We start from the raw sequence: 27,206 nt of genomic DNA on the forward strand, positions 1-27,206 counted from the left end.
AAAAAAAAAAATTAAGAGTTAACTTTAAGTTAACTTTAACCCACGACACCGCTTCAGCACGTCAAGTACACGTGTTCCACCTCTTATACACGACTCAGCGTCCATTCCACTGGTACCGTAATCTCTCTGCGGATTTTTACAACTTTTCTTTTGGTACCTACTTTTTCAAGCTCTCCTGACAGAAGCACTTTTTTGGCTGACAAAATCACCAACCTCTGACACAAATGAATGACACTATCATTTTTAATACTGAAGAAAGTTTATTGCAGGTCTTTCTTTTACAATTCTATTACAAAGTATAGCTAGGAAATAAAATGATCTATGACCGATTTTTCTGCATGAGCAAAGGAAAACAATAAGCTGAATACATACTCTATTGACCTAAGCACAATGGTCTCTCTGTGACTGCAGATAAGGATCCCCGGCTCCCCAGTCCTTGTTTCCAGTGCCTGCACCAGGGGAGGAGGGGGAGAGCACTGACACCTCTTACAGCTACTGATGCTGGCTGCTTGGAGTAGCTGCTCTCAGCTCACCCTACAACTAGGAGTTGCTCCATCCATCCCAGCTGAGGTCCCATGCAGCGGTCTGTTCCTTCACAGCTCCAAAGTCATTTTATCTGATAGGTAGTCAGACCCCAGAGAAAGGTGTGGATGGGACACTTGTGGTTAGGACAGAACATAGCTAGAACAAAAAAGGCATCCTTCACTCCAGTCTCTGCATTACGAATCAATGTCCACTGCTCCTGTTTACATCCCAAGTCACTGTAAATTCATATTCTCTAAATACTACCCTGCAAGTCCAATAACAAACTTGATGCAAAAACAACCATCCTTCCATCTATCTGCAATTTGCTCATGATATTTTACAATTAGTCCACTAAAAAAATTTTTTCCTGTAAATTTGCCTCTTCAAGTTTAGTAGAAATAGAGGCATCGCAATAGAAGGTGAATATGAGTTTTCTTCCCTTGTTTAGTAAATTAAACTAACACAGATAACTTATACATCATCTAACATTGCCAGAATCTTTCCCCTACTGCTGTTCCCAAGACAAGGGCCAAGAGCACTCAAAACACACGTCCACTCGCCCGCTATCACAAGATGAGTTCCCCCCGACGGAGCCTTGGGCTTGCCACGAGAGGGGGCACACAAACTGAAAACAAACCATCCGTGTGAAATGAAGAGAAATTGCGGCAAGAGCGCAGGGAGCTCCAGCTGGATTTGGTTTCAGCAGTCCTACGCACCGGGCCGATCCCCAGCAAACTCGGAAGGTGCTGAGGCAGGGAGCGTGGGGGATCGGAGCGGCTCCGAAGCGGCAGGGAAGAAGGTCTCGGACCCAGCCACACGAGGATCGTCAGCTGCAGGAGTAATTGCAGAAGTGTTCTCCATTCCAGCTCTACCAGAGTCCTGACTGTGCTTGCTGCAGAAAATCTGACTCTCTTTATCTAGAGCTGTCTTCTAAAAACAAACAAACAAAACCCAAGGCAAAAATATGAAAAGAGCAGTTAACTGCCTGAACTTCAGGGTTAAAACAATCTACAAGACATGGAGTGCATGCATTAGAGCCAGAAAAAAGGAGAAATAACATTAGGGATCTTATATAATGAATTGTAGCATTTCATGGTTCTGACTTCGGGAAACATCAGGAAAACTTATCCTCCACTTCTATGTTTGCCATGATGGCGTGACTTTAAAATTCTCTTTCAAGTCTGACATGCAAAAATAAAATCAGTGGTTATGATTCGGCAGGAACTCTTCACACCAGCTATTATTCCCAATTTCTGTACCTTGTGTTTTTGCAGACACAAGGCATTACACAATTCTTAGCGAGAACTTAATAATACATTTTCTGTAACAAACCACATTGCTTTCCAAGACTTGGATGTCTTGGAAATAATCGGTCTTGTTTCACAGTTTGAAGGTTGATGCTGATTTCAGTGGTTTGGGTTTTGTCTTCATAGAATTCCTTTCTTTTTCTAATAGTTTTTGGTATTCTAAGATATACACAAGCTAGTGGTATCAGTGTTAGCTTAGAATATTTTAAATATGCATCCCTCAGTACAGAGAACTCTTTTGTAAGTGTTTCCAGGATCCTCCTTTACTGTTTTTGGGTGGCTGTAAAGCCAATTCTGGATGAGTTATTTCTCCTTTCTTCCTTTGACAAATGGAGAACATGTATTTTTTTTTTTTTTTTTGTGCAGCAGAACAATGCATCGCAGTTAGTACGTACCATTGCCTTGGACCTACTCAGAGGAAAGCAATGCAGGCATTGGGAAGGGAGGAGAAAGGAAGGAAGCAAGGGACAGAAACTAGACTTACTTTAAGCAGAACTAACACAATTGCAACAAATTTAGATTTACAAAACATTTTTAAATGAACAAAAAAAAAATCAGTAATGAATTAATGGCAACATGCTTTCAGGGGCAGAACGTCTCCGGTGTGAGAACACTGAAGCAGGTATGTGCAGTTCTACTTATCTGCCACACGATGGCTTATCTGCGCTGGCCAGATGACAAGATTGCAATGAACTGATGCTAAAAGGGATTCCATTAAATGTGCAGGTGGACTGACAGAGCAATGCACTGCAATACACGAGAGTTACAATACTGGGCTTGTCTGAGTCCGAATGGTTGTAAGCAATGAGTGCTAGACAGGTGAAGAACTTCTTCACGAGAAGATAACTGAATTTCAATGCTCTAGAAAAACCAGGGCAAGAATAACAAACTGGGGGCTTAATCCTCGTTAGATTTGTGTTCTGAACAAGAAGTTAATTTTCCCTTCAGCAATAACTGGGATTTGCATTCAGAACTAAATGACTATATATTCACATCCTTCCAGACCTGTTAAAAGGAAATCAAGGCAGGAAAAGGGAAAATGAAAATAAAAGTTTTACCAAGGTGCGCTTTCCTGGCTGAAGGAATGTCAGTAGCTAAACAGCATCAGGAAAAACCCACACCGATAGGAAGCCAGAAGCTAGGCTGTGTCAGAGATCTGAGACAGGCTTGAGTGGCATGCAAGTTGGAGAGGGGCTGAGAGTTAGAACTGAAATTGCTTTTACTACATATAGTGCGTTTTATACCAGTTTTCAGCTTCAGGCTTATCCATAGTCTGAACAGTATAAAGAATGAAGCTCTGAAGTCCCTCTCAAACTGTCAAGTCAAACTGTCAAATGAAATGTAGACAACAGCATGAACCTGAAATCCATTTGCTGACTTCCCTCATTTTTATCTTTACGTTACCACTTGTCCTACACTTAAATCCTTGGTCTATTTAATTCACATAAATGTGTTTGCAAAAGGATACAAGTTTGCATAAACATCATTTAAATTTACATAATTTCAGACAGTTAAAATCTTTGTTAACATAAGTGGGCTGGATTTAATAGCAATTTAATTAATGCTAACAGAGTGGGGTGGAAATCACTGTTACTGCCACAGATGGTTTTATTTTTCTTATAGTAACTGAAGATACACTTTGTGCACAGTGTCCGTGCTTGCATGAGACAAGAATGGACCAGGATGAGATAAGAATGGTAGTTCAGTCCCTACAGCAGTTGCACATTCTGTGCAAAAGTGACAAGTGCAGTTCTGAGTACCGATAGAACTCCATTTCTGGTTATTTAAGTACAGCTATAGGTGTCAGGGTTCCTTTGTATGCTTTGAGGAAAGTTTCCCATTAGGGAACAGAAAAAACATAGCAAGGGTTAGATTGGGACAAAATTAATGTGGTAAACATTCAATACTACCAAAAAAAAAATTCTGAAATGGAGTCTGGTTTGCTGACAAGCATAGTGTTGAACACTGGTATGCCCACTGTAATACTTGGTTGGGCAGAGGGGAAGAGCCTGCTTAACCAACTGGGTGGTCAATATGACCAAAAATTGCAGGTTTTTAATTACAAAAGATTTCCAATTGTTAATGACTGTTGTCATTTCAACATACAGCTACTTAGTGTTGAGATGTCCCTGTTGGAAAGCTTGTTTTTACAGCTCAGCTAGCACACTGTGATAGACTCGGCTGCTCTCAAGCGATGAGGAGACAATCCACACTATACACAAATACAGACTAGAATTAGAGACTATTCTAGCTTTGCTTTTGCTATTCTTGCACTGCACATGCTCATAGAGCACTGTTAGGAAAATATGAATAAGGATGTTCATTTCTCTTACCATGATGACGGAAACCCCAGCAGATGTGTTATTTTGCTTGGGTAGGGTGTTATTAAAGTGCTGCTTCAGTTTACCTGTTACTTCAGCTTGCATATTATTCTCCTGGGAAGCATCATCCTGTAGAAGAATAAACACAATATTCAGGTGAGGAAAAAACCCAAAAGTACGCTTGAACGTGACAGAGCAAAAGAGACGTTTCTGCTATCCTGAGGTACTGCTTGCTTCTTAATGTGAAGTACGTGTTCAGACAGGCAGCCCAAAAGTGAATGCCCTCTGCCACGTGAGACAGAATTCAAATGGGTTAAGACAAATTGCAGACAAAGGGAACTTGGCAACACTGTTTTATGTATGAATTTCTATTTCTTAAAATGCCACGTGACTCTGAATACTTTCAGTCCATTGATTTGTCCCACAGTTACAAGCCACTAGTTTGATTCAAGCATGTTAAAAATAACATGCTGGAAATAATGTTAAAAATCCAAAGCATATTTGTCATTTGGCTCTCTTTTAAGTCAGCATTTTAAATGGTCCATCACATCCTAAGTGTGGAAACATTACACAGTACTGTAAATATGTTTTAGAGGAGTTGTTATGCATAGACATGCTCATTATAGTCATCTGCTCTTCTCTTGTTCAAGGGAACTCCATAGATCATATTCAGTCCCTCTTTCACAAGTGTGTGGAAGTAAGCATTGAATATGTACATGTAAACCTAGTATTTATTACTCCTGACCTGATTTTAAATCACTAAGCAAAGCACTTTGGTGCTGTCCATTGCTGCTGTCCAAAAAGATGAAGGAGCTGGCAGCTATCAGCTTCGTGCCTGTGTTAAATTATGTATTTTCTTTGCTAATTTTATTTCTCTTAGTAAGCTTGAAGCACTTCAAAAACCAAGTGATTGTACTCTTAAGTAAGTAGCACTGCAGGAAGGCAGATCCAACATGCACACCAGTCCTTCACAGACACATTTTTGAGATGACTGTTTTCTAGATGCCATGGGAACTAACAAAAAAAGATGTGTTACAGCAACCCCCAGCACCTGCTCATCTCAGTCAGCACGTGGTGCCCTTCACGCTCTTCTTTCAGAGCCCAGAAGCCAATGGTGCTGTCAGAGCTGAAATGGGGAGCCGTGGTTCAACCAACAGGAATGGGCACAGCAGAAGTGTCTTGCTGCTTCTGAGAACTACACCTTACTGGTTAGCTGTACAGATTTAATACCACATTAGAGACAAGTAAAAGGTCATTTACTCACTGACACCCAGGGATGGCTTAGAATCTGTGCTGCTGTGTATCGGGCTTCGGCATTCACGTGTAACATCAGGCTAATTAACTCCTTTATAAATATATTGAAAAAAAAAAATAAGATTTTGATGAGAGTGGGGAAAGACATTACAACGGAAAATATTTTTGCACCAAGTTCTTCTCAGTGCAATTTTCTTGCTACCCGGCTCAAAAAAAAAAAAATACACTGATACCAGGACCAGTGCTACCAGTGTGACTTCAGTGGAACAAAAAGTTTGCCCTTCTACTGTATGCTGGACAGTGTATTTCATACCAGCTTCCTTATTGTATGCATGTTACGTAAAGAGCACAAATCACAGGGAAGAAACTGCATCTGAAATTCAAGAAACTGATGGAAGTATTTGAAAACTATGATCTCTTCTGCATTGCTCCAGAAGAATAAAAGGCATTTAACTCATTTCACCAGCTAAGAATCACCTGGTACAGGAAAAAGCAGATTGACAGAGAAAAATGTTTAATTCTACGGTTAATCCCAAAAGATTTGGTATTTTGGCTTTCATCATATTTAAGAAGCACTAGAGCAGATGTCTTTAGCTTTAACAAATACTTCCATGGGCCTTCTGTTAATGGTGTGACTGTGCTGCCTAGAGATACAATAAACCTAATGAGGTCATGAGACAAAGCAGACAGGAAAATAAAATTAAAAAAGAGAAAAAAAAGCTAAAAACCCATATGACCCCCTCCCCCCAGATGAAGAAATTAATGTACTTGGAGCCAAATTCCCCCTAAAAGACTCTTTTATCGCTTCCAAACTGTCAGCCTTTGTACTCTCATCAAGGGTGTTTCAAGAAAAGTGTTAAATCACTTCCGTTTCGGGAGATGGCTTCTTCAAGCAGATAATACCATATGTAACTGAGAAGTTTCCCAACCAGCCAAGTTATTTAGTCTGTGTAAGTCTGAAATGAAAGGGGTCAACTTTAGCACCATGACTGGGGGCCTTGTTTGTTCAGACTGCAATTCTGGAAGAGTGTAAGGTGCCTGGAGCTTAGGAAATGTTGGCAAATGGATAAAATGTAAATGGAAAAAAATGCAACTTATTGGCTGGGTAACAAATAATCTCCACTTGCTAATAAGAGTCGGCAGATATAATTCAGAGCATGTTACTGAATTAACTCGAGAAGTGGGGCTTAAAATTTGGAACCTTTATCCTACAGAGTCAATAATTTTAAACACAAATGGCAATGATAACATAAGAACTACTAGCAATGGCAATCAAGCTGTCTGCACCTCTTGAAATGTTCTACTAACTGGCTCCAGTAACATAGGAACAAATGATGCAAATTGCGTTCAGTCCATGTACCAATACTTTTTTAAGAGTGACAGGAGGGAGAATTCAGAGAGAGACATTATACAGCTGAAGTGCTGAACCTGCTATAATAGTCCATCAGTAAGTAAACTGAGTAGCACGTGATGCTCACTGGACACAGCTGGAATTCTGCTGCACTTACTCAGACAATAACATCATGGCCTGCAAAACCTAAGCTTTCATCAGGCGCTGGTAAGCTAGCTAACTAACTAAAAAGGCAGAGCAGCTGGAACAGTGGGTTCTGCATCTTCTATTCTGCCTCTCCAACAGAGCTGAGTCTGTTCAGTGGCGTGTCAGAAATGCTATTTCAGATTAGAAAATATATCAGTACCTTTGCTGAATCAGTGATGTTATCCCAATAGGGAGAAGGAAATTCCAGCTTCCCAACAAGTATCTGATCAAAGAGGTCTTCCTGAAGGTTGTTTTCACTGTAGAACAGAAAAAGATCAGAAGCAAGCAGTCAGTTTGTCACACGAGTCTTTAACAACTTGGTTTGGGGATGGAACAGAAATAACAACTACTGTAAACACGTGATTTGCAAGCTTACATGGTGGCATGAGGGGTCTGCCATAGTTACGCTGTCAGGAGCGATGAAAACAAAAAAATAATATATTGAGATGAAAAATATATTTTGAGGTGAAGGAAGTTCCACTGGAATAGGGACTGCACAGCTAACATACAGGACAGGGAAGGTGGTTAAGAAATAACTCACTTGCCAAGCTAGGTCTAAAGAACTTGCCACAGAAAGCATATGATGGGGGAAGATATGTTAACTATTCTGATAAACTAGCACAACTGCAGAATTTTCAAAATCCAAAGAGGAGACATGGAAACTACAATACTTTTAGTTTACCAGGTATTGGCAAGCTACTCCCAGTGAAAGGATGAGTGCTTTTGTATCAGAAACATGGTATCATGACTATTCAGGAATCAGTGGCACTGGGTTTTTTTGATTTTTAACCTCTGTGTGTTGGCCCTGGCCACGGTGAACATCCACCCAACCCATTTCTGGAATAAACAATTTACCTCTTGGGTTGGTTTTGCAATAAATATTTATTAACCTTGCTTAAGGCCTGATTCTAACAGCACAGGATGGACATTCTACAGCCTCCAACCTCCAAACTCTATTCAAAGGAATTTGAGTTTGTTTATGTTTTCAGTTTTAAACATGAACTAACCACATGCAAAAACCAAATACCTAAGCCAAATGATATTTTTTTTCCATTGACAATTGTTTATATTGTATTCTTTGCAAAATATTCAGGCTGGTGATTTGTAGTTAAAAATCTAAGAGTTTTGCTGTAAAAGTGGATAAAGAGACTGTGCATTAATAACTTACAAGTTAAAAGAGGACAATTCCCTATTAAAATGTGCCAATTCCTTCTCATTTCCTGGCAAAAAATAAAAAGGCAGAGGCACAAAGCATATCTGTTTGATTTTTAGTAGAACTCATACATACTGTGACATTGAGGAGCAAGAATCATGTGTGCAAACCCCCTCCATCACAGGACAATTATCAAAGAAAGATTAATGTTAAAAATGCAACATCAGCAAATTCTTCCCCTCGCCTCAGTTTACCCTTAGCCTTCAGCACCTTCACCACCACAAACCAGTAACTGCTGTGTCCAGCCAGAACACTAGAGGGCAAAGCGTACTCGTCCATCGAACCGGGATGCACTTGGCAGACAAAAGGACAAGAAAATATCCCCTCACACCACCCTATCCCTACATGCAACAGAAAACCAGGTGCTCCCCTAGAAAAATAAGTAAATAAACTTGATCCCAGAGGAACAAGTGAAAACAATTTTTAAAAGGAAAAAAACAGTAAAGGAAATGTGTCAATCTAATATTTTTTTTCCGAGGATGCTTTATTCCGGGAGATAGGTAAGACTGCTCAGAACGAACTTGGTTCTTTACTGTTTTTTTTTCTTTAGACATAGAGATGCTTACCTGCGAAAAGGTGGAAATCCACACAGCAGTATGTATGTGATCACACCTGCAGCCCAAATATCCACCTTTAAGCCATACCTGAGAAAACAAGACTGTGTTACTTGTGCTGGATTAAAACAAAAAAAAAGGCAATTCCAGTCAAACAATTGATTAGACTTACAAGCATAGATACTGAGAATCTAAGTTACTTGCTGATGACATGGAAATGTATTTAGAACCCAAGCATCATTTTACTTAACGCCCTTTGTATTCTTTAGGAAACTGTGATAACATCATTTTTCATGTTTTGTATAGGTTTGTTGTTTTGGTTTGGTTTTTTTCCATAAACCTCAAGGCTCTCATACTCAGATTCAGTTCAGTATCAAGGTTTCCCAGCCCAGAATCACTAATGCTAAAAGACAAGGATGTGCTTTCTCAGTCAGACTGGAGTAACTATCTCTAACATTATCATGTGTTGCTAAGCAACAAGACAGATACCAATTCTCCAGTCTCTTAAGCGAGTGGGTACCACAGGGAACAAGAACTGCACCTTTCTTTCAAAGCACAGAAATTAAAACACCAGAGGTCAAAAAGAGGTCCTTTTTCTTTTTTTTTTTTTTTCTATACAGTAGATTCAGTTTGTCAGAAAATATGAAGTTCACTGAGCTCACTGCAGTCTGAAATATTTCCCGGTGTGACAAATGCACTGAACAATGCTTGGAATAATAAACCAAACGCCCCTCCATTAGGAAGACCAAATTCAGAATGGTTACAGCAAAGGCAAGAGTCAGCCAGGATGGAATAGAGGTCTAATAATTCTGAAAGGAAAGACGACTTGTGAAATTATATCATTTATAACATTATTTTGTATTTATGCAACCTCTGTTAAATGCGGAAAAATGGGCTTGTTTAATTAAACCAACAGTTACCAAAGAGCAAGGTCACGAATCCACGCTCTAATTCGACCTGCTCTGAGCACAGGTTTGGACTAGAGGATCTCTGGAATCTCTTCCAGTTACTGTTTCTTGCATGAACGCAGTGTTTTGCTGGTCGGTTTTTCTCTCGGCAGGTGCCACGGCTGGTACGCTGGGCTCTGAATGGTGAGGTAAGCAACACAAACCAACAAACTCCACTGCAAAAATGACTGGTTAGAAGATACACATCTTAGCCATCCTCACCCTGTCTCTGCAATGATTTCTGGAGCCACGTACGTGGGTGTACCACAGACAGTATATAAAGGTCCTTCAACCACAGTCGCCAGCCCAAAGTCTCCCAGCTTCAAAGACTTGGTTCCATCGGGATATTCACATACCTAGAACCAGGAAAAGAAACAAAACAGAATGGGGAGGAGAGCATCCTCATGCTTATAAAATACTTTGATTTGTTTGGAAAATAATAATCATTACACAGAAGGTAGGAAAAAGAGGTAACTTCCACAGCCCTGGAGGGAAAGAAGAGAAAAATGTTCTGGCTGTTGATTGCCCCAGCGCAGCTGGAGCTGGTGTTCGATGGAGCTGTCTGCCAGCCATGTACGCCAGATCATGATCCTAGAATCCTAGAATGCTAAGTTTTAAATATATTAAGAAAAATATAATACTATACTTCCAACTGATTTGGACCTAGAGTTTAAAATGGGAGTGGCAGCTGCCATCAGATCTAACGTCCCTCACTAACTTAGCATAAATCTGGTCTGTTAGTGAACTCGGTATTTCATAGGCAAGTGTCTTCCCTCTTAGTCTGGGAAAGTTCAGTACAGGACTCAGAAAGCTGACTGAGAAGTGTTTAGGTTTCTGTGCAGACCCAAAAAAAAGCTCAAAAGCTCCATAAACAATCTAGCACAACTTTTTCTAAGTCATTTTTTGATGAAAGAAACTCAATTGTAATAGAAAGAGACAGTCATAGTAAATCAAACCAGACCAACAGCAAACATCCCAAATAAATTAATCTTGGTTTTGTTCTTAAAGTAAAATGTCTACGTGAACGACTGCAACAGGATCTAGTTTCTAGAATGCAGGACTGCAGAATGGCTGAATTTATTTGGTTTCCTCAAACAACGGAATACCGCTAAGGAGGCAGCACCTGTGTACACCCTGTGTAACTCATATCATTAATGAAAACACTTGTTCTGCTTGATGTAACACCTTCATACAACATGCTATTACTCTTAAAGTTTGTATTTTTGAATGCACGACTAGTAAAGAGAGTGTAATTCAGTCAGCTGGATGATCCTGTGCAGAAGAACTAACTACTTACAATTACAGGTAGTAATTGATGGGAATTATTTGCATTTACATTCAGTGCCACTGTGTTATCTGAACACTGTTATTCTGCCACTGTCAATCCCAGGGAATAAGATTTACATCTGTTCAGAAATCTCTTTCGGTTTTCTGGGCAGAAGGGACATTTGTGCCTATTTATAACTGATTCAATCACTAACGAGAGTTTAAGATTTCTTTGGATTGGCTATATTTGAAGATGCGCTGATAATAAGTGAGACTTCCACCTTCATTTTCTTTCTCTTAAGTGCCATGTTGCTGTGACTACATTTTGCAGAAATCCTGCCCCCCTTCCTGTTGCTAAATAATCTAATTTATTTCAGAACTTATTTAAATTGCTAAACACTCTCTGTGGAATTGTTTGGGAAAGAATTGACTATTAATTGGAAAATATTTTCAACTTCTAGCCCTGTCCTTGTAATAGTGCAAAATCTGTTCTGGGATCAGCCATGACTCCTACTCCAGATGCAACCTCATTAAACAGGATTGACAAACACCCCAGAAGAAATCCCTACCGAGTATTGGGGAGATTACGACCCCGGTTGTTCAGTGCATGGCATGTAATACCTGATACCTGGATGTAATTTTTAAGTGTAAACAAGCTAGCACCCTGTTCCCATTCTGTGCACTCTAGTCTAAGGAGTTCCCAAAGCAGACTTCATGGTAATTCTTGCCAACACAGTTATTTTATGTCTCTGCTGAAAAAAAAAAAAAAAAAAGTAGTCAGTCCCCTAAGACAAAATAAATGTATGTGCAGATGTAATTCATGGCTAGAATGCTGGTAAGGCATCAGAAAGATGTTCCTACTATGACAGTGAAAGCAAAAGAAGAAAAATAATTGCTTGAGATAACCATATGATCATTCAAAGAAATGGCACTCAGCCCACCTTTTCTCCCACTTGCAAACTATAATAAATAATTCATTGACAGAGCTTTAAAATTCATGGTTTTGTGAGACAATACTGCTGCTTATCCAAATGGCAGCCAATCAAAATGTAAATAAAGATAGGTCTAAGGACAGGTTTGAGTGCAGCTCATTTGGGTTATGGTGATTGCTATCTCATGGCAGAGGACTTATTGCAGACATACTTGTTCTAAATTAATATTCCTATTCTGCGCTCAGCTCCTTGACATTTATAGACAAGCATTTGCATTAATGAGAACAAAGTGAGAAAAAATATTGGAGAATAAATGGGATATACCAGGAGATTTTCTGGCTTGATGTCTCTGTGCACGATGTTGAGACCATGAAGGTATTTGAGTGCGCTGGCTAGATTGTAGACCATGGCGCTCCCATCTCGCTCTGTGTATTTTGTAGAAGAAGTGATCGCATCAAATAGATCTCCTCCCTAAAGGAATGGAAAGATAACACATCATTACTAGAAAAATAATTAAAATTATGATATTTCATTAAAAAGCCATGTAAAATCTTCCTTTGCAAAAGGCATGCTCAGATGCCTGTTGAAGAGTAGAAAAACTATTTTGCAGAAAGATGATTTTGTCACCAAGATACTATACTGGGACTTGGGTCATCTGCATTAAATTCTCAACTGTACTCCACGCTTCTGGTGTGAGTTTGGGCAAATCACAGCTCTTCTCTGCCTTGATTTCATTTTATTGATCTTCCTACCTTTGATCACTCATTTACATTACATACAGGTACAGGCATACAGTTTCCCTTTGCTGCTTCTTATCGATCCAGTACCTTTACACAGCAAAAACCAGCCCTGATTTTGAGTAGAGCCCAAGGTAATATTCAGTTAGTGCAATAACAAAAAGCCTAACGTAACAAATAGCAATTGCAATGAACTGCAAATTGGAGTTTCTGGAGGTATTGCAGAAATATCGGATAGCTGAACAGGACAAATGTAAGGATGATATGCCAAAGCGCAGAACCTACAGGTCCTCTTGGAATACATAACAACATGTAAGCTAGTTACTGATACAGCATTTCCAGTCATTGCAACAAATTTTGCGTGGGTGTCTCTGTGATGGTTACCCTGGATACAGCTGTAGGAGGGCTCTGTCTGAGCTGCGGGTGGCATTCCAGGCATTTCAGTGCACAGGGAAGAGAAGCAGCAAGTCAGGAAAAATATGAAAAAAACCAAAAAATCCCATACTGTCTTAAAACCAAAAAAGCCTCCACTATATAAAAAAATAACTTCTAGAAAGGAAGAGAAATTATGACTTCAACAACTACAGACTTTCTTTAGAGGTTTCCCAGGCTGGCAACCATTCCAGAGGGGACTCTTGAATCTAACAGTGTTTCAGACAGAAATAAAAAGTGATGACATACGTTATTTGTTTCTGACATGCACGTGTCGCTGTGTATGTACAGAACACAGACGAGAGACTACGTGTCTACAACGTGATGCAACTTTGCAATGCATTTTGTATTTGGTTCACAAGGTGACAACAAAATGAAGATTTTTGTTTTCTCTGTATGTTGTTGAAAGCAGCACCTATTTTTTTTGTGAATTGGAAATAAGGTGAGGGAATGTTTGCTATAAACAAAACAGCTGAGTTTTTTTTGTGTTTCAAATTTTGCTGGAATATCATCACTTGAGTTTAAACTATTAATTGTATCTACTGTCTACTAAGATAAATTCATTAAAGAGAGTTTGTTTCCTTAAAGCAAATCCTTAAATATGGAGTTTAGTGACATCTGTGCAGCTGTTCTGTTGGTAAATGCGTATCACTATTAACCCTACATATTGTAAACCACTCTCTGCTTCTCTAGACTGCACATACTTTGTGAACTTACCTCAAATCTGTGTAAATAGTCCAGTTACAACTGAAGAGACATCAATTCCATTAATATACCTGATTGACAGGACTAGTTGCATGAATAAAATGCAGGCTGCCACCGAAATCTTATCTGATTATGTCTCTCAGGATCTTAAATGTTCCTAGATACTTCTCAGACTTCACACAGAGAATTAAAAAAAGCCTCCTCAGTCTTACCTTCACCAGCTCCATCACCAGATAGAGTTCTGCCGGGGTGTCCATCTCCTCTATCAGCATAATGATATTCGGATGTTTCACTTGACGCAGAATAGACACTTCATTTTCAATCAGGTGTTCCTGTGCAGAAAGGTGGAGGCAAGTTCATCTGAATAGACGCAAAATTGCCAATTCACTTTTCCTTTGATTAGCTGACCACTGATCACCGTTTAAGGGGGTTATTGTTAGATGCTGAATTTTAACCTGCATTTTAGCCCAACTGTACTTCATTGCTGACCGAATTTAATCTGAAATACCATCTATCACACATGTAGCCAATGGGATATTTCCAAGAAACTACCCTAGAAGATGAGAGCAATTCAGGAAGTGTAGATTATATTCCTGTGTGGGTTTTAGGAGGTGAAATTAAGTTTGGACCTCAGGTCACTGTCAGCTGCCATCCCCCATCAATCGCTAACGTGTTCTTGATCCTCTCCAGCCTTCACCTCTCATTTAGTGCAGGTTACTCAAGGACAGATTACCTAGGATTTATTTTCAAGCACTTTTAAAAAAAGTTGTGGATTACATACAGGAAAAATATACTAACTGCTTTGGTTCTGGATTTCAGTTCATTTATATGTATGTTCAGATCCACAATCTGCTCCGTTCAGTCACTGTGGCTCCAAGAGCTTAACAGCACACAGACTGAGTTTAATTTCCCCTTCCCTAGAATTCTGAGGAAGGAATGGGTTTCAAGAGCAAATTAGTTTCTGAATGTTTTGTTTTTCTAGAACATCTTAGCACTTGCTTAACACCGGAGAGTGAAGAAAAACCCATGCCCCTTTCGTGGGAAGAATGATTTGCATTTTCCTTTGTAAGTATCAGAATACAGATACTCTATTTAGGTTCACTGCAAAGTAAGAAACAATGCCTGCACAAAACCCTAGTTTTATGGTGACTAACAAATCATCTCATTGAACCTGGACCTTATTGACGTTTAATGCCCTGATTAGCAGCATGCACGTCATGCATTTGTGAGCAGAGCACCAGGAGATGTGATCCACGGTGCGTACGCAGTGACTGATGGTCTTGCCGTGCTCCACCTTCTATGTCCAGGGTTATTTACGGATGCACTGTGTTTGTGCCAAAGCTTTCTGGGGCTGTGGAACTCAGAAACCCCGTGCTGTGTGTGCACCTCATTGCGTGAGAGCGCGGTGCGGCATATACGGGTTATACAGTCACACCTTTGCAATGCAGTTTGACAGAGAGCATCAATTGTAATTCTGAACAAATATATGTCTGCTCCAAGCAAACGTGCTCTGGAGAGGGGAAAAAAAAAACAAAACAAAACATGAAGCAATTTTGTTAAACACAATGCTGAATCTCTTCAACAGACAAAGGTGAACAGCCACAGCATACTAAGCCGGATGGATGGAAACCTGAAAATTCAAAACTAGCATTGAGTCCAAGCAACAGCTACAACTGTATTACAGCTTCTTCTACCTAAAGAACAGATAATGTATTAAATTTATTGCATCCCTTAATTACGACAAAGGCACAATAGCTTTACTTGGGCTTTCTTTGTTTCATCTGACTCAATTGTTAATTGCTTCAAATAAAGCTCAGCCATAAGTAATTTTTATTTAAAATAATTAATAGTAATATTTATTATTAAAAATGCTCCAAAATGTTGTTGAACTACTATTTTAATATCTGTCCTCAAAATGCTGACTAGTATGGTGTTAGTTATATTCAACTACCCCGCTGGTTTTGCTATATTTTGTCTTGTAAAAAAAAAAATAATTGTCAAACTTGTTGCTACATTCTCCTGGATAGTGCAATACAGATTTCAGTCAACATTAATATGATTTATTTACAGATAACTTATTGTATAATTAACACTTCAGCTGCTTGTGGAAAATACATTAGTCAGTGGGATTAGATAAACTGCTAGAGAGCAGTAAGCAATACCCACATCTTGCATTTTTGGTCCAGATAGGGGTTTCTAAGGCAGGACTTCTGTTGGCACGTGAAAGGGAGTGAGGAAGGAAGGACTAAGCTGGAGCAAAAATGAATTACTTCCTTTGCTGGAATTCTTCCTGGACAGTTCTGCCACTGCCCTAACAGGTATAAACGTCTTCCTGCCAACAGTCCCCTGCTCGTACACGCACATGCATCTGTCCGTAGCTGTACAGACACAGGTCCTTGCAAAAGACAAGTAGGCATCCGTGGGGCTGTTTTTTTAAAAAAATTCTTTGTTTTCAAGCAGTGAGAACAGTAAGTAGAAAATACATCTAAACTCTGCTGTATAAAATGGATTGTCTATCTCGGGACCACTCCAATTTATGATAAATATGCAGCTGACTCAGGCAAGTAATAAAAAAACATCACCCCAAAGTTTTCTCATGCAGTGAAACACACGGGTCACCCTTCCCACAGCTGAAGAAATGGCAATGTTTTAATCTCCAAAAGCACAGTTTTTCTTGTGCTAATAGATTTTTAAGATTCCTTTCTATATTTTCCCTAAAGTAAACCTAGAGAATATGAGATAAAGTGATGGGGAGCGGGAACACTCATCTCCTAGCACCTAATATACAATTTAAAATCTGCATATATAAAACATTTCTGTCTGAGGATCTCTGCTGACTAAAAGCAGGCCAGCACAGCAGGCGATGCATTAGTGTACGGTACGATACAGCTCCTCACCACCCGAGGAATGTCATTCAGACTCACTACACCTTCCTACAAGGTGACATTCAGCATTTGGAGCTCTGAATTACCCTTCAGAGCAGTTACTCTAGGCAGCGGACAAACAGGGTACCTTCGATTGCAAAGTTATCTGCAGAATCATTTCAGTATGAAAATTTTAATCAAAAAATAGGGACTCTGCATCGGAAAACTCCATCTTTTCAGTCATCCTTGAGAGAACGGCATGTTTCCTACTCTCGAAGAGCCTTTAATCCAGAATTTGATTGCTAATTAATACTGTGCCCTCAGTGTTCTTTGAGCTAACACTAAATTATGAGACATTTGATTCATACATTCCTTAAGAACACCTTCTTTTTAAGGTATTACAAAGCAGTGACAATAGAAGTATTTTACTTGTTGCTATCTATTCCCACACTTATTTTACATCCTCGGCTGTAGATTGGGGGCTTTTTCTTCCCTTTTTAAAATCTCTGTACTTGGGAGGAAGGTGAAGTGAGGTCTGTGGCACTCTCGGGTATTTGCTTCGATTAGGTTAACGTGCTGTTCTGCTGGAGAGACAATTTAGGACTTTATTTTTGAGCTTGAATTAAAAACAAAGTTTAAGGAACTCTTCTTTTAAGAGATCTTTGTTATATAGGATGGTGAAACTACATAAATAGAAAGAGGTATGAAAATTTCTTTCCAAATCCATGTTCTGCAAATAAAAGGAGTTTAAACAGCCATAAAAAGATATAAATAAGAGGCAGGGAGGGACAGGAACTTATATGTGAAGACACACATAGCTGCAAATTTCCTCTCCTGTATTTTACAGAACAAAATCTTTGTCCATTTCTCTTCTGATATCATTTTGGCCACATTAGCATTTTCTTTGTTAGTCAAATAAAATAAATGACAATTTGTTTGGTTTTTCCTGTGTTGTCTAGCAGACTAGCAGTCTATGGCTGTTATTATTTGCTTCTTGGATAAATTATCACCCTGTTAAACAGCTATTCTGAAATAGTCAGAAAACCCAAACACACCCACACTTATGACTAACAAGCAGCTGCTAGGGCTGTTTCTGCTGTTTTTCTTAGGCATGTAAATTGTTGTACGCTACCTTTCCGCAGCATTTAGCCTTGTCTATGATCTTCAGCGCAAACTCCTTTCCGGTGGATCTAGAGAAACAAAGGAGAACTATCAATTAGAAACTGGTCAACAAACCGTGGCATTATCTGTAAGATTACAGATCATACACAAACAGAATGCTTTGACCCTTGGAGGTTGCTGACGGAAAATTCACAGAAGGGACTTATTTCGTTTTTTGTTTTCTCAGCAGCATTTGTGCCTGCTGTTTCCCTGACTACCACAACCTTGTGTATTAACCCCAGGCTCCAGCTGCAATTCCTTCTTCTGTGACCTGGCATACCTCTGTTACGTCTTTAATGCAACGTGCAAGATTTGTCTTGAGCCTTCCACTCAGGTTTTTTTTTCAACTGGTAGGCTTTAAAGGTAAAATCACAGAATAGGTTGGGTTGGAAGGGACCTTAAAGAGTTCCAACCCCCTGCCATGGCCAGGGACAAATCATACACATTTATGTGTAAGTGAGCAGAAGAAAGATTTGATACACGAGTGGAAAAATTCAATAGGTTTCAGCAGAGCTAAAACCCTGTAAGTTTATTACAGACTAGTTAGTCTAAAATCCCACAGAATTTATTAGGTACTAATTTTCACCTTCTGTATTTGATTCATTCTTTATTTTTAAAATATTCTATGATCTGAATTGCCATGACATTCAAGAGGGTGGTTATACACAAAGTAAAAAGGATTACTGTTTCCAGGAAACACTCTCCCAGAAAGGAGATCCTGTTTGCCTTTTGTCCCTTTAAGCCATAAAAACATTCTCCATTTCTCCAGAAGGGGAGAAAATCAGAGAAAAAAGGCAACACAAGCAAATTGTTTTTTTAAACAAGACATTACTACTTATATTAATTTTGAATTGGAAATGACAAGAAAATGCCATAAGACCCTGTTTCTACTGTTTTGTGTTGTGTCAGTACCTACAGACTCCAACGTACGTCAGGACATCACTAGCATGGATGGTACAAAACACTGGAAGCAGTTACAAAAGCAGAAGTTAGGCATGTTTTTAAACTTCCACATTAAATTCCACTGTAATTTTTTTGCATGATACAACTAATCAAAATTAGAAAAAAAAAGGGAACTCGATGTCTCACATTTAATTTATCCATTATTGAAAAAATGCAGTCGAGAATATCTGCTCTGAAAGTGCAGCTGTACCTGCGAGGTTGTCATAGTTACACCCTGATCCAGTGTTATCTAGTGGCATCTGTTAAATGCCATCCTCTCATATTATAGACCTGATGTACAGTCTCTTACAAACACAATTACAATAATTCACAATCACAATTTATGCATTAGACTAAATTACATGTATCATCTGAAAGCCTGCAAACAACTGATCAGCAAAAGCCACTCGGAAACCTTCAGCATTTGTGCTGTGTAGAAAGAGGAGTTAACATTCACAAAGCCAATTCATCAACCAACCTCAAATCCTTCCCACAAACGTCCTTTACTATAGCACCTAAGAAAAAACCCTGGATATCACCCACTGCCAGTCATACACCAGTATTGTCTGACAGCCTTCTGGTACTCTTGTCTAGCTGTCGGTGTCCATCTGTCGACTCGTGTCGTTATATACAGACATATAGGCACCCGTTACAACTGAGACCTGCTTATTCGTTTTGTACAACAGCTGGTATAAGAGGATCCTGGCTCCACAACTAAGGCTTCTAAGAACAAGACTATTAGAAATGAAGTATAATAATTAATAAGAATTAAAAGACAAGCATTTATAGCTGGCATTTCTTCTCTCATTATTAGCAACTATGGCTGTATAGTTATTTTATATATAATTCATTTAATAGTGCTTCACTAAAAATAAAGATTGGGTCACATACAAAACTAGATTTTTTTATTTTGCCTTTTTTTTTTTTTTAATAATTGGAGGGTTGTTTTCCTAGTCCAGTCCCCTTATTCTAAAAAGCCAGATGGCATTTTGAAACCCAAGTGACATATATAGCAGCCCTTGTCTCATTTACAGTGGAACTGAAGTGATTTCCAAAACGCACAGTCAATATTCCTGGAAATAATAAATGATGTTATCTAATGCTTTAAGCCTGTTATCTTTCATGAATGTTGTTCACTCTATAGATAACAAAGGACATGTGACCAGTTTCAGGGTGCACAGGAAGACACTGTGAAGCATCATTCATTTAGTTCCACTCAAGCCTCTTCTGAGTAGCTTCTTGCAAAACAGAACGGACAGAAATTCCATTGCGACACAGCTGGCTATACTACCTCTCAGTTTCTGTAGCAGACCCGCAGCAGGGACATGATGACACACTGATGTGGTAATGCTAGTCAGGAACCAGTTTGTTGGTAGAAACTCTTCAAAAAGAAAAAAAAATACAAGACCTTGGAGTGCAGATGAGAAGCATTATCTTAAACCTGCACGTGCAACAGGAACTTTTTTTGGATTAGTAACTGTGGCATACTCAGACCACATTCAGCCATTTTTTTTCTTTATCAGCACTGTACTCATGCAGTATATCTCTGGGAGCTGCCACCTCAGCCTTTATTCCTTACTCTGTCAACCTTGTGTGCTTGTACATCACCTTCTCAAACAAGTATTAAAAATGACGACTGTCATTTGCTGCTATAAACCAGGAGGGAGCATTAGACTTTGTGTTCCGTAATACCTGCCAATATTGAAAGCTGGTTGATAGTCAAGGATCACCTCCTCCGGGCTCAGGAGCAATGCCAGGAGGCCTGCATGGATGAACAAGGAACTTCTGGGCAAACTCCAACACAAAATGAAGCCTACAGAGGGTGGAAGCAGGGACAAGTAGCCTGGGGGGAATATAGAGACACTGTCCGAGCAGCCAGAGATCAGGTTAGGAAAGCTAAAGCCCTGACAGAATTAAATCTGGCCAAGGACACAAAGGGGAACAAGAAAAGCTTCTGTAGGTGCATCAGGGATAAAAGGAAGGCTGGGGAAAATGTGGGCCCTCTCTGGAAGGAAACTGGAGACCTGGTTACCCAAGATATTGAGAAGACTGAGGTACTCAGTGACTTCTTTGCCTCAGTAGTCGTCACCAGCAAGTGCCCAAGCCACACTAACCAAGTCACAGCAAGCAAAGGCAGGGACTGGGAGAAGGAAGAACCGCCCACTGTAGGGGAAGAGCAGGTTCAAGACCATCTAAAGAACCTGAAGGTGCACAAGTCCATGGGACCTGATGACATGCATCTGCAGGTCCTGAGGGAACTGGCAGACATAGTTAGCAAGACACCATCCATCTTGGTGGGCCTGTGCAAACCTCATGAAGTTCAACAAAGTCAAGTGCAAGGTCCTGCACGTGGGTCAGGGCAATCCCAAGCACAAATACAGGCTGGGAGGGGAATGGATTGAGAGCAGCCCTGAGGAGAAGGACTTGGGGGTGTTAAGAAGCATTAGCAGCAGGTCAAGGAAGATGATTCTCCCCCTCTACTCTGCTCTCACGAGACCCCACCTGGAGTGCTGTGTCCAGCCCTGGGGTCCTCAGCACAGGAAGGACACAGACCTGTTGGGGCAGGTCCAGAGGAGGCCACAAAGATGGCCCGAGGGCTGAAGCAGCTCCTGTGCGAGGACAGGCTGAGAGAGTTGGGGGTGTGCAGCCTGGAGAAGAGAAGGCTCCGGGGAGACCTTAGAGCAGCTTCCAGTGCTGAAAGGGGGCTACAGGAGAGATGGGGGGGAGGGCTCCTGATCAGGGGGTGTAGTGATAGGACGAGGGGTAATGGTTTTAAGCGGAAAGAGGGGAGAGTGAGATGAGATTTTAGGAAGAGATGTTTTCCTGTGCAGGTGGTGAGGCAGTGGCCCAGGTTGCCCAGAGGAGCTGTGGATGCCCCATCCCTGGAGGGGTTCAAGGCCAGGCTGGATGAGGCTTTGAGCAACCTGGGCTAGTGGGAGGTGTGCCTGCCCATGGCAGGGGGTGGCACTGGATGGTCTCTGAGGTCCCTTCCAACCCAAACCCTTCTGTGATTCTATTATTTTTCTCAGTAATGCAGATAAATAATCTAGATAGAGTATCAAAAAACAATTCTCTTGAGAAAAAACAATTGTAATATCCATTCACCTATGTTTCAGTAGAGGAGGCCCCAGGTTCAGCCTCGGTACCCAACCCTTTTGGCCCATTTTTATGACTCTGGAAAGGTATCTATGCATCTATGATCTGCTAAGACTGGAATGAGATGTTTCCATTCATAATTATCTCTCACTTCAAGAAAACCAGCAGATGAGGATCAAATACTGTTTCTGTAACCTCTATGTTTTTCCACAGTCATTTGCTGAATTTGCCCAATATTTGTGTATAAGTTGGAGATTCCTCACAATGTTTAGGAAGCTGACATAACTCTCAGATTGATGAAGACAGCAGAAGGTGGTTCTAAAAAATACACTGAGAAAGCGACAGTCTCATCATCTGTTATGTTTGCACTAGCAGCAAAGTGTGACACCAAGCTTACAGAAGAAGAGCAGTAACACAGCACAGGTCTGTAAAAGTATCCTGTCTACCCCATGGGAAGTCAGGCACAAGGATATTTCAGAGTCTGGAAAACTGAAGGGCTGATTTCAAAAGCCTCTGGCTACTCACTGAACTACCTCGCAGAACTGAGCACAAGCGAGTCCGTAGCACAGGCTAATCGCCACCCACCGCATGCCTTTAAGAATACTTTGCCCACAGTATGATAGAACTTGTGAAAAATCATTCAAGCAGCAGGAAGCAGGGATACTAGAGCAGCAGAATTGCTGAGGCAGGAGGGGGGTCTCTGAAAGACTGTTTAGATGCCACATCCAATTTCCTGACATCCACAACAGTCTGTTGTGTGAGGGGGATTTCTTGAAGACCTGTGGGGTTTCATTAAGAGCTCCTATTAGAAGGTGACACCTCGTTTAGTTTTTGGCATAAAACGCCACGTTCCTCTGCTGCTTTTATTCCTTTGCTGGAATAATACAGGAAGCTCTGTGTGTTTCGCTATGCCTGGTTCTCCTGAAATGGAGGCCAATCTTTGCAACTGCCCTTTCCTTTCATCTCATCACATTTTCTGTGCAGTTTTGCTAACGCTCAGGGCTTTATCCAGTAAAATAACTAGCAGTACTGAACAGTTTCCTTGCTCACCGTTCTATGCACTCCTTTACAACAGCAAAATTGCCGTCGCCGATCACCTTCCCCACTTTATACTTCTCGAGAATGGTAGATGACCCTGAGCACTTGTTTCCATTCACACCTGCAAAAAAAGCAAGGTCAATAATGCAAGCTGAAGTGTCAGCAGTATGTAATAGATCCCCCTGGGGTTCCACGAATATAGAACAGAAACAATCACAAATGCAAAACAAAACCTAAAGTAAGCTGTTTTCTTCACAGCTTATTCCCTTGCTTTTATCTCAAACAAGATAAGGCTAATCAGAGCTGTTTGACCTTTAAACACACAAATCAAATACTATGTTTTTGTGTGGACACATTCTAAAAGTAATTAATGCAGTTAGCAGCTGTTCGTCTAAATATTTGCTGAACTCAAAATACTTTTCTTTTAAGTATCTTTTTGCATACTCAGAGCAAAAATAAGATTCACCTACAATGCATGTAAAAACCAAAAGTTATCTGCTGAATTCCTTCGAGCTCCCTTAGCTGCTGGTGAAACATCCAAAATGCAAGTAAGTTCGTTAGCTGCTTATTTCAGTATTTTTAAATTAAAAAATTGACTCAAATGAAATTTGAAAAGAATTTTTAAAAACCCCATTGCTTTAAAGAAATAAGGAACGAAAGGTTAAGTTTAGCTGAGGTCAGTTAATGGGCCAGGCGGTTCTAGCTGAAGCAACACGTGCTGTTTTGAGGAGCACTCCACTTTCATTCCAGCCACAAACACACTCTTGGTGATACTCTGCAGGTCATGTTCAAAATCACTCAAATTCCTAGCAGTGACCACTGAATAGCAGGGTCCACTAATATGTTACTACTTGACACAAAACAAAATTTATTTCCTAGCATTACTGTCTTGACGTAGAAAATCTGATAACAGTTTTTCTAAGATAAGGTTGTTGATAAGGGGTCAAACATCTCAGGAAAAAAATAATCATTTGGAGTCATCAGAAACCATCTAAAGGTGGTGAATCAACTGTCACCCACAACAAAACTTTTGCAAGGATTGTTACCGATGATTGGTGTCCTACCTTCCGGACTCTGGCAATGAAGCGATTCAGGTACACCATTCACGTTGGAAGAAGATCCACCATGTGGAGGGATCTATAGAAGTATATAAGAACTTATTATTTCCAATGGTAATCACAAGGAGCCATTAAAAAAAACCCACAAAAAACCACCCTAAAAACACTTTTATAGAGCCAACTTTTCTACTCCCATCTTATTTTCAGTCTTGCTTTCTCATTATCACCATCATACAATACATCATTGTCGCTTGCACCAGTTTAAGATCCAGCCCCGCTATTCCTATTTAGATAAGTAGTTGAACGGACCTCAGTAAACCTATTAACAGCAAAGAGAATTCCCTCCAGCTGCACCGAGTCCCATCTAACCACTCGACAGAGCCAGTGCGTGTGGAGGCAACGTTCCTTCCTCATTCTAAGCAACAAGACCATCAGAATACACTCTGCATACGTTTTCACGTAAGCCAGAGACAGCCATCTCCAGAACTCTTCCATGGCCAATGCAGCAAGCACGTGCTCTCATGCTGTAGATTATAAATCTATATCTATACATACATGTCTTCATAGCTGGCACTGCCTGAGGTTTCCCTTGCTGAACTCTGCCAACAGATGCTCTCTTCAGCTCAGCACTGAAGCATGCTAGGAAGGTAACGCAGAAACGCTTGCATGGCCCTACTGGTTTTCATTAAAAGAACAGAGTTTTGGCATAGGTGGCTGGGTCCATCTGTGATGAGTCAGATTGCTTGATAATTTAGTGGCCTGTATTTTAGATTTTTATGACACCTACAAGCATTTCAATGGATGTCTGATATGCATCCAGACATAGATACAGTTTTAGTAACTGTGACACTGTGTAAAAAACAAATAGCTAAATTATTTTGAAGGATGAAGGTTGAAGAAAACTGCTTTGCTGTACTAACAACTTAATTGGTACTCAATCTGAATCTTCACAATTCCACTGAAAATCATCTTGTCACACTGCCCAGGGACATGCACAACAATCATTTTTTATTTTAAAAAGGGGTGGAGGCACAGGAATGAATGCCATAAACAGTAAAATGTACTGCGTGTGTTCTACACGCCACTGTTTCACAAGCTCCCCCATTACAGTTAAGGATAGGGATGCCCTATGAAATTAAAATATATTTTAGATCATTCCCTGTTACTCTACATAACATTTCTTGCTGTTCTGTGAAGTTCCATATCATGTTTTCTTCATGGGCTATTATAGTAGTTCTCAGCGCTCACCACATAAAGGATTAAAATGCTTCTCTGCCTTAAGCTGGGTGTCTGTTGAAATGGCTTTGCATGACACCAGGAATGCAAATGCAGCATTTTCCGTTTTAGCTGACATTGTCTGGTTACAGTGCTGAATATTTTAAATCATTAACACTACTGTCAACGAAAGAACCAAACTGACAGATAGGGATATTGTCTAAAGGCTCATGAAATGCTAATGAACGCTTAAGTTTCTAGGGGCAGCTGAGCTGCCAAATCAGCTGAAGGTACAGTAACTAGAAGCTGTACAACTTAATTTTGCAGAGCCTCTAAAACCACGATGTTTACTAGCATTTGGCACAGATGCAGCGTCAAACAGCAGCCAGTCAGCTAACTCTGCTCCTTGCTAATAACTTAAACCCAGGCTATGTTAATGCTGCTGTCTTTCTGACTTATTCATTTAACAAGAGCCAGGGACAAGGACATTTGCGTTAAATGACATTTGTGCAAAATCATGAGTCAGCCTCTTACCCAGCCAGTCACATTTTCTTCAAGCACGAAGTGGAGATAACAGAATAGATCACTGCAAAGTATTAGTCATCAGCCAAAAATACTAGTAATCTATTTGGGGTTTCCAGTGAATGACAATCCATGGGAATATCTCGCCCACATTTCCAACTCCCTTCATCCTTATAATCAGGTCAGAGCATGACTGGCCATGTTCCTTCCTACCACAGTATGGACAAGAAGGAAGCAAACAGCAACAGGGAAAAAAGCCAAAAGGAATAGGAAAAGGAAAAATCTAATGCTGCTGTTGTGGCTGAGGTGCTAGATCAGAACCCGAAATGGCAGGTTCAACCCTCAGCTCTGCCACTGACGCTCCTCAGGGCTCCAGGCACGAAGCCAAACTCACTCTCCAACAGAGATGGTGTGCAATTTGCGTGCTGGAGGTCTGTGCCTCAGTTCCCCACCAGCAAAACCAGTCTGGCCTTTCCCTGCTGTGTCACAGCACAGTAGAAATAAACTCTGAAGATGTCTGCAAGATGCTTGATTAGCCAGAAATGGTGGGAAGGAGGTAGGAACTGACAGTAAGTGACACAGAATTAAGACTTTTTTATTATTAGAGTAATTTTTCTTATAATTTACCTACCAAGTGACATGTCATATTTGGAATATCTTGCGCTGCAGGTATTTTGAACTCTTTTTATCTACTGTACGAGCAAGAAAGATGCCGAATTGTAAATTCAACACAGGCAACAGTTAAAGAATTCTTCCAAGGACTGCTATGGCACCTGTGGCACTAGGATGGATAATTGCAGGTAACCATTCTTAAAGTGTAGCTGCTAACAGAGCACATGTGTACAAAACTGAAGAGATTAAAACCTTGATGAAGATAGGCACTAATCCTTCAAATCACTTAAGCACATGTTTAACTTTAAGTACATTAACGTCCGCATTGAAATAAAAGGGACTACTCAGTAGCTTAAAGTTAAGAAAGTGCTTAGGTTATTTGTTGGATCAGGTTCTAATGCCCTTTCACTTTGGCCGTTCAGTCAATCAATCGAAAATGTAATACTGAGACAAATTCAAACACAATGCTACTTAGTGTAATTGGGGTTCTAAGGAACGCCTCAACTGTAAAGCTTCTTTATTTGTACAATTTTATTTTCTTTTTAAAAAGATGACATGATGTTGTGGTACTTAATTTCATGAGGGGACAATGAAACACATCCAAATAAGCGTAAGGAAACGATGACACCGCTTTCCAAAATCCATATTAAATCTAGTTTCTGGATTATTTTTGTGGCACAAAGTGTGCTCAGTAACAGATGTACTGGACGAGCTAAGAGTCAAAGTACCTCTGCCAGCATTTCATATCTGAGTATCTATAAATGCACACTGAGAACCAAAGAAAAGGGTTACACCTCTCAATTGCCACCTGCCTACAGAACAGCACAAGGACTCCTCTCAGTCAGTTGTCCCATGCCACCTAACGCGCTATTACCATTATTTCTTAATCCATGCACTAGTTTTAATCTCCGTGGAAAAGTTAATAGAAAAATAAGAAACTCAGCACATTTGCTCAAAAAAAAAAAAAA

General features: G+C 40.2%; 1 protein-coding gene across 1 annotated transcript; it reads right to left on the reverse strand.

The window, feature by feature from the left end:
* Positions 1 to 1,122: 1,122 nt before the first annotated feature.
* On the reverse strand, positions 1,123 to 23,968 carry LOC104458123 (serine/threonine-protein kinase DCLK2-like; the record flags this gene model as incomplete). Its single annotated transcript, XM_010084510.1, has 11 exons — positions 1,123 to 1,455; positions 4,166 to 4,282; positions 5,418 to 5,498; positions 7,105 to 7,201; positions 8,724 to 8,801; positions 9,881 to 10,014; positions 12,181 to 12,327; positions 13,943 to 14,062; positions 17,727 to 17,784; positions 22,844 to 22,952; positions 23,896 to 23,968. Coding segments are annotated over 11 exons (1,236 nt in total), but the record flags the coding sequence as incomplete, so codon positions are not given.
* Positions 23,969 to 27,206: the final 3,238 nt, after the last annotated feature.

The sequence above is a fragment of the Pterocles gutturalis genome, unplaced genomic scaffold, assembly GCF_000699245.1.
Source record: "Pterocles gutturalis isolate BGI_N339 unplaced genomic scaffold, ASM69924v1 scaffold6796, whole genome shotgun sequence".
NCBI lineage: Eukaryota > Metazoa > Chordata > Aves > Pterocliformes > Pteroclidae > Pterocles > Pterocles gutturalis.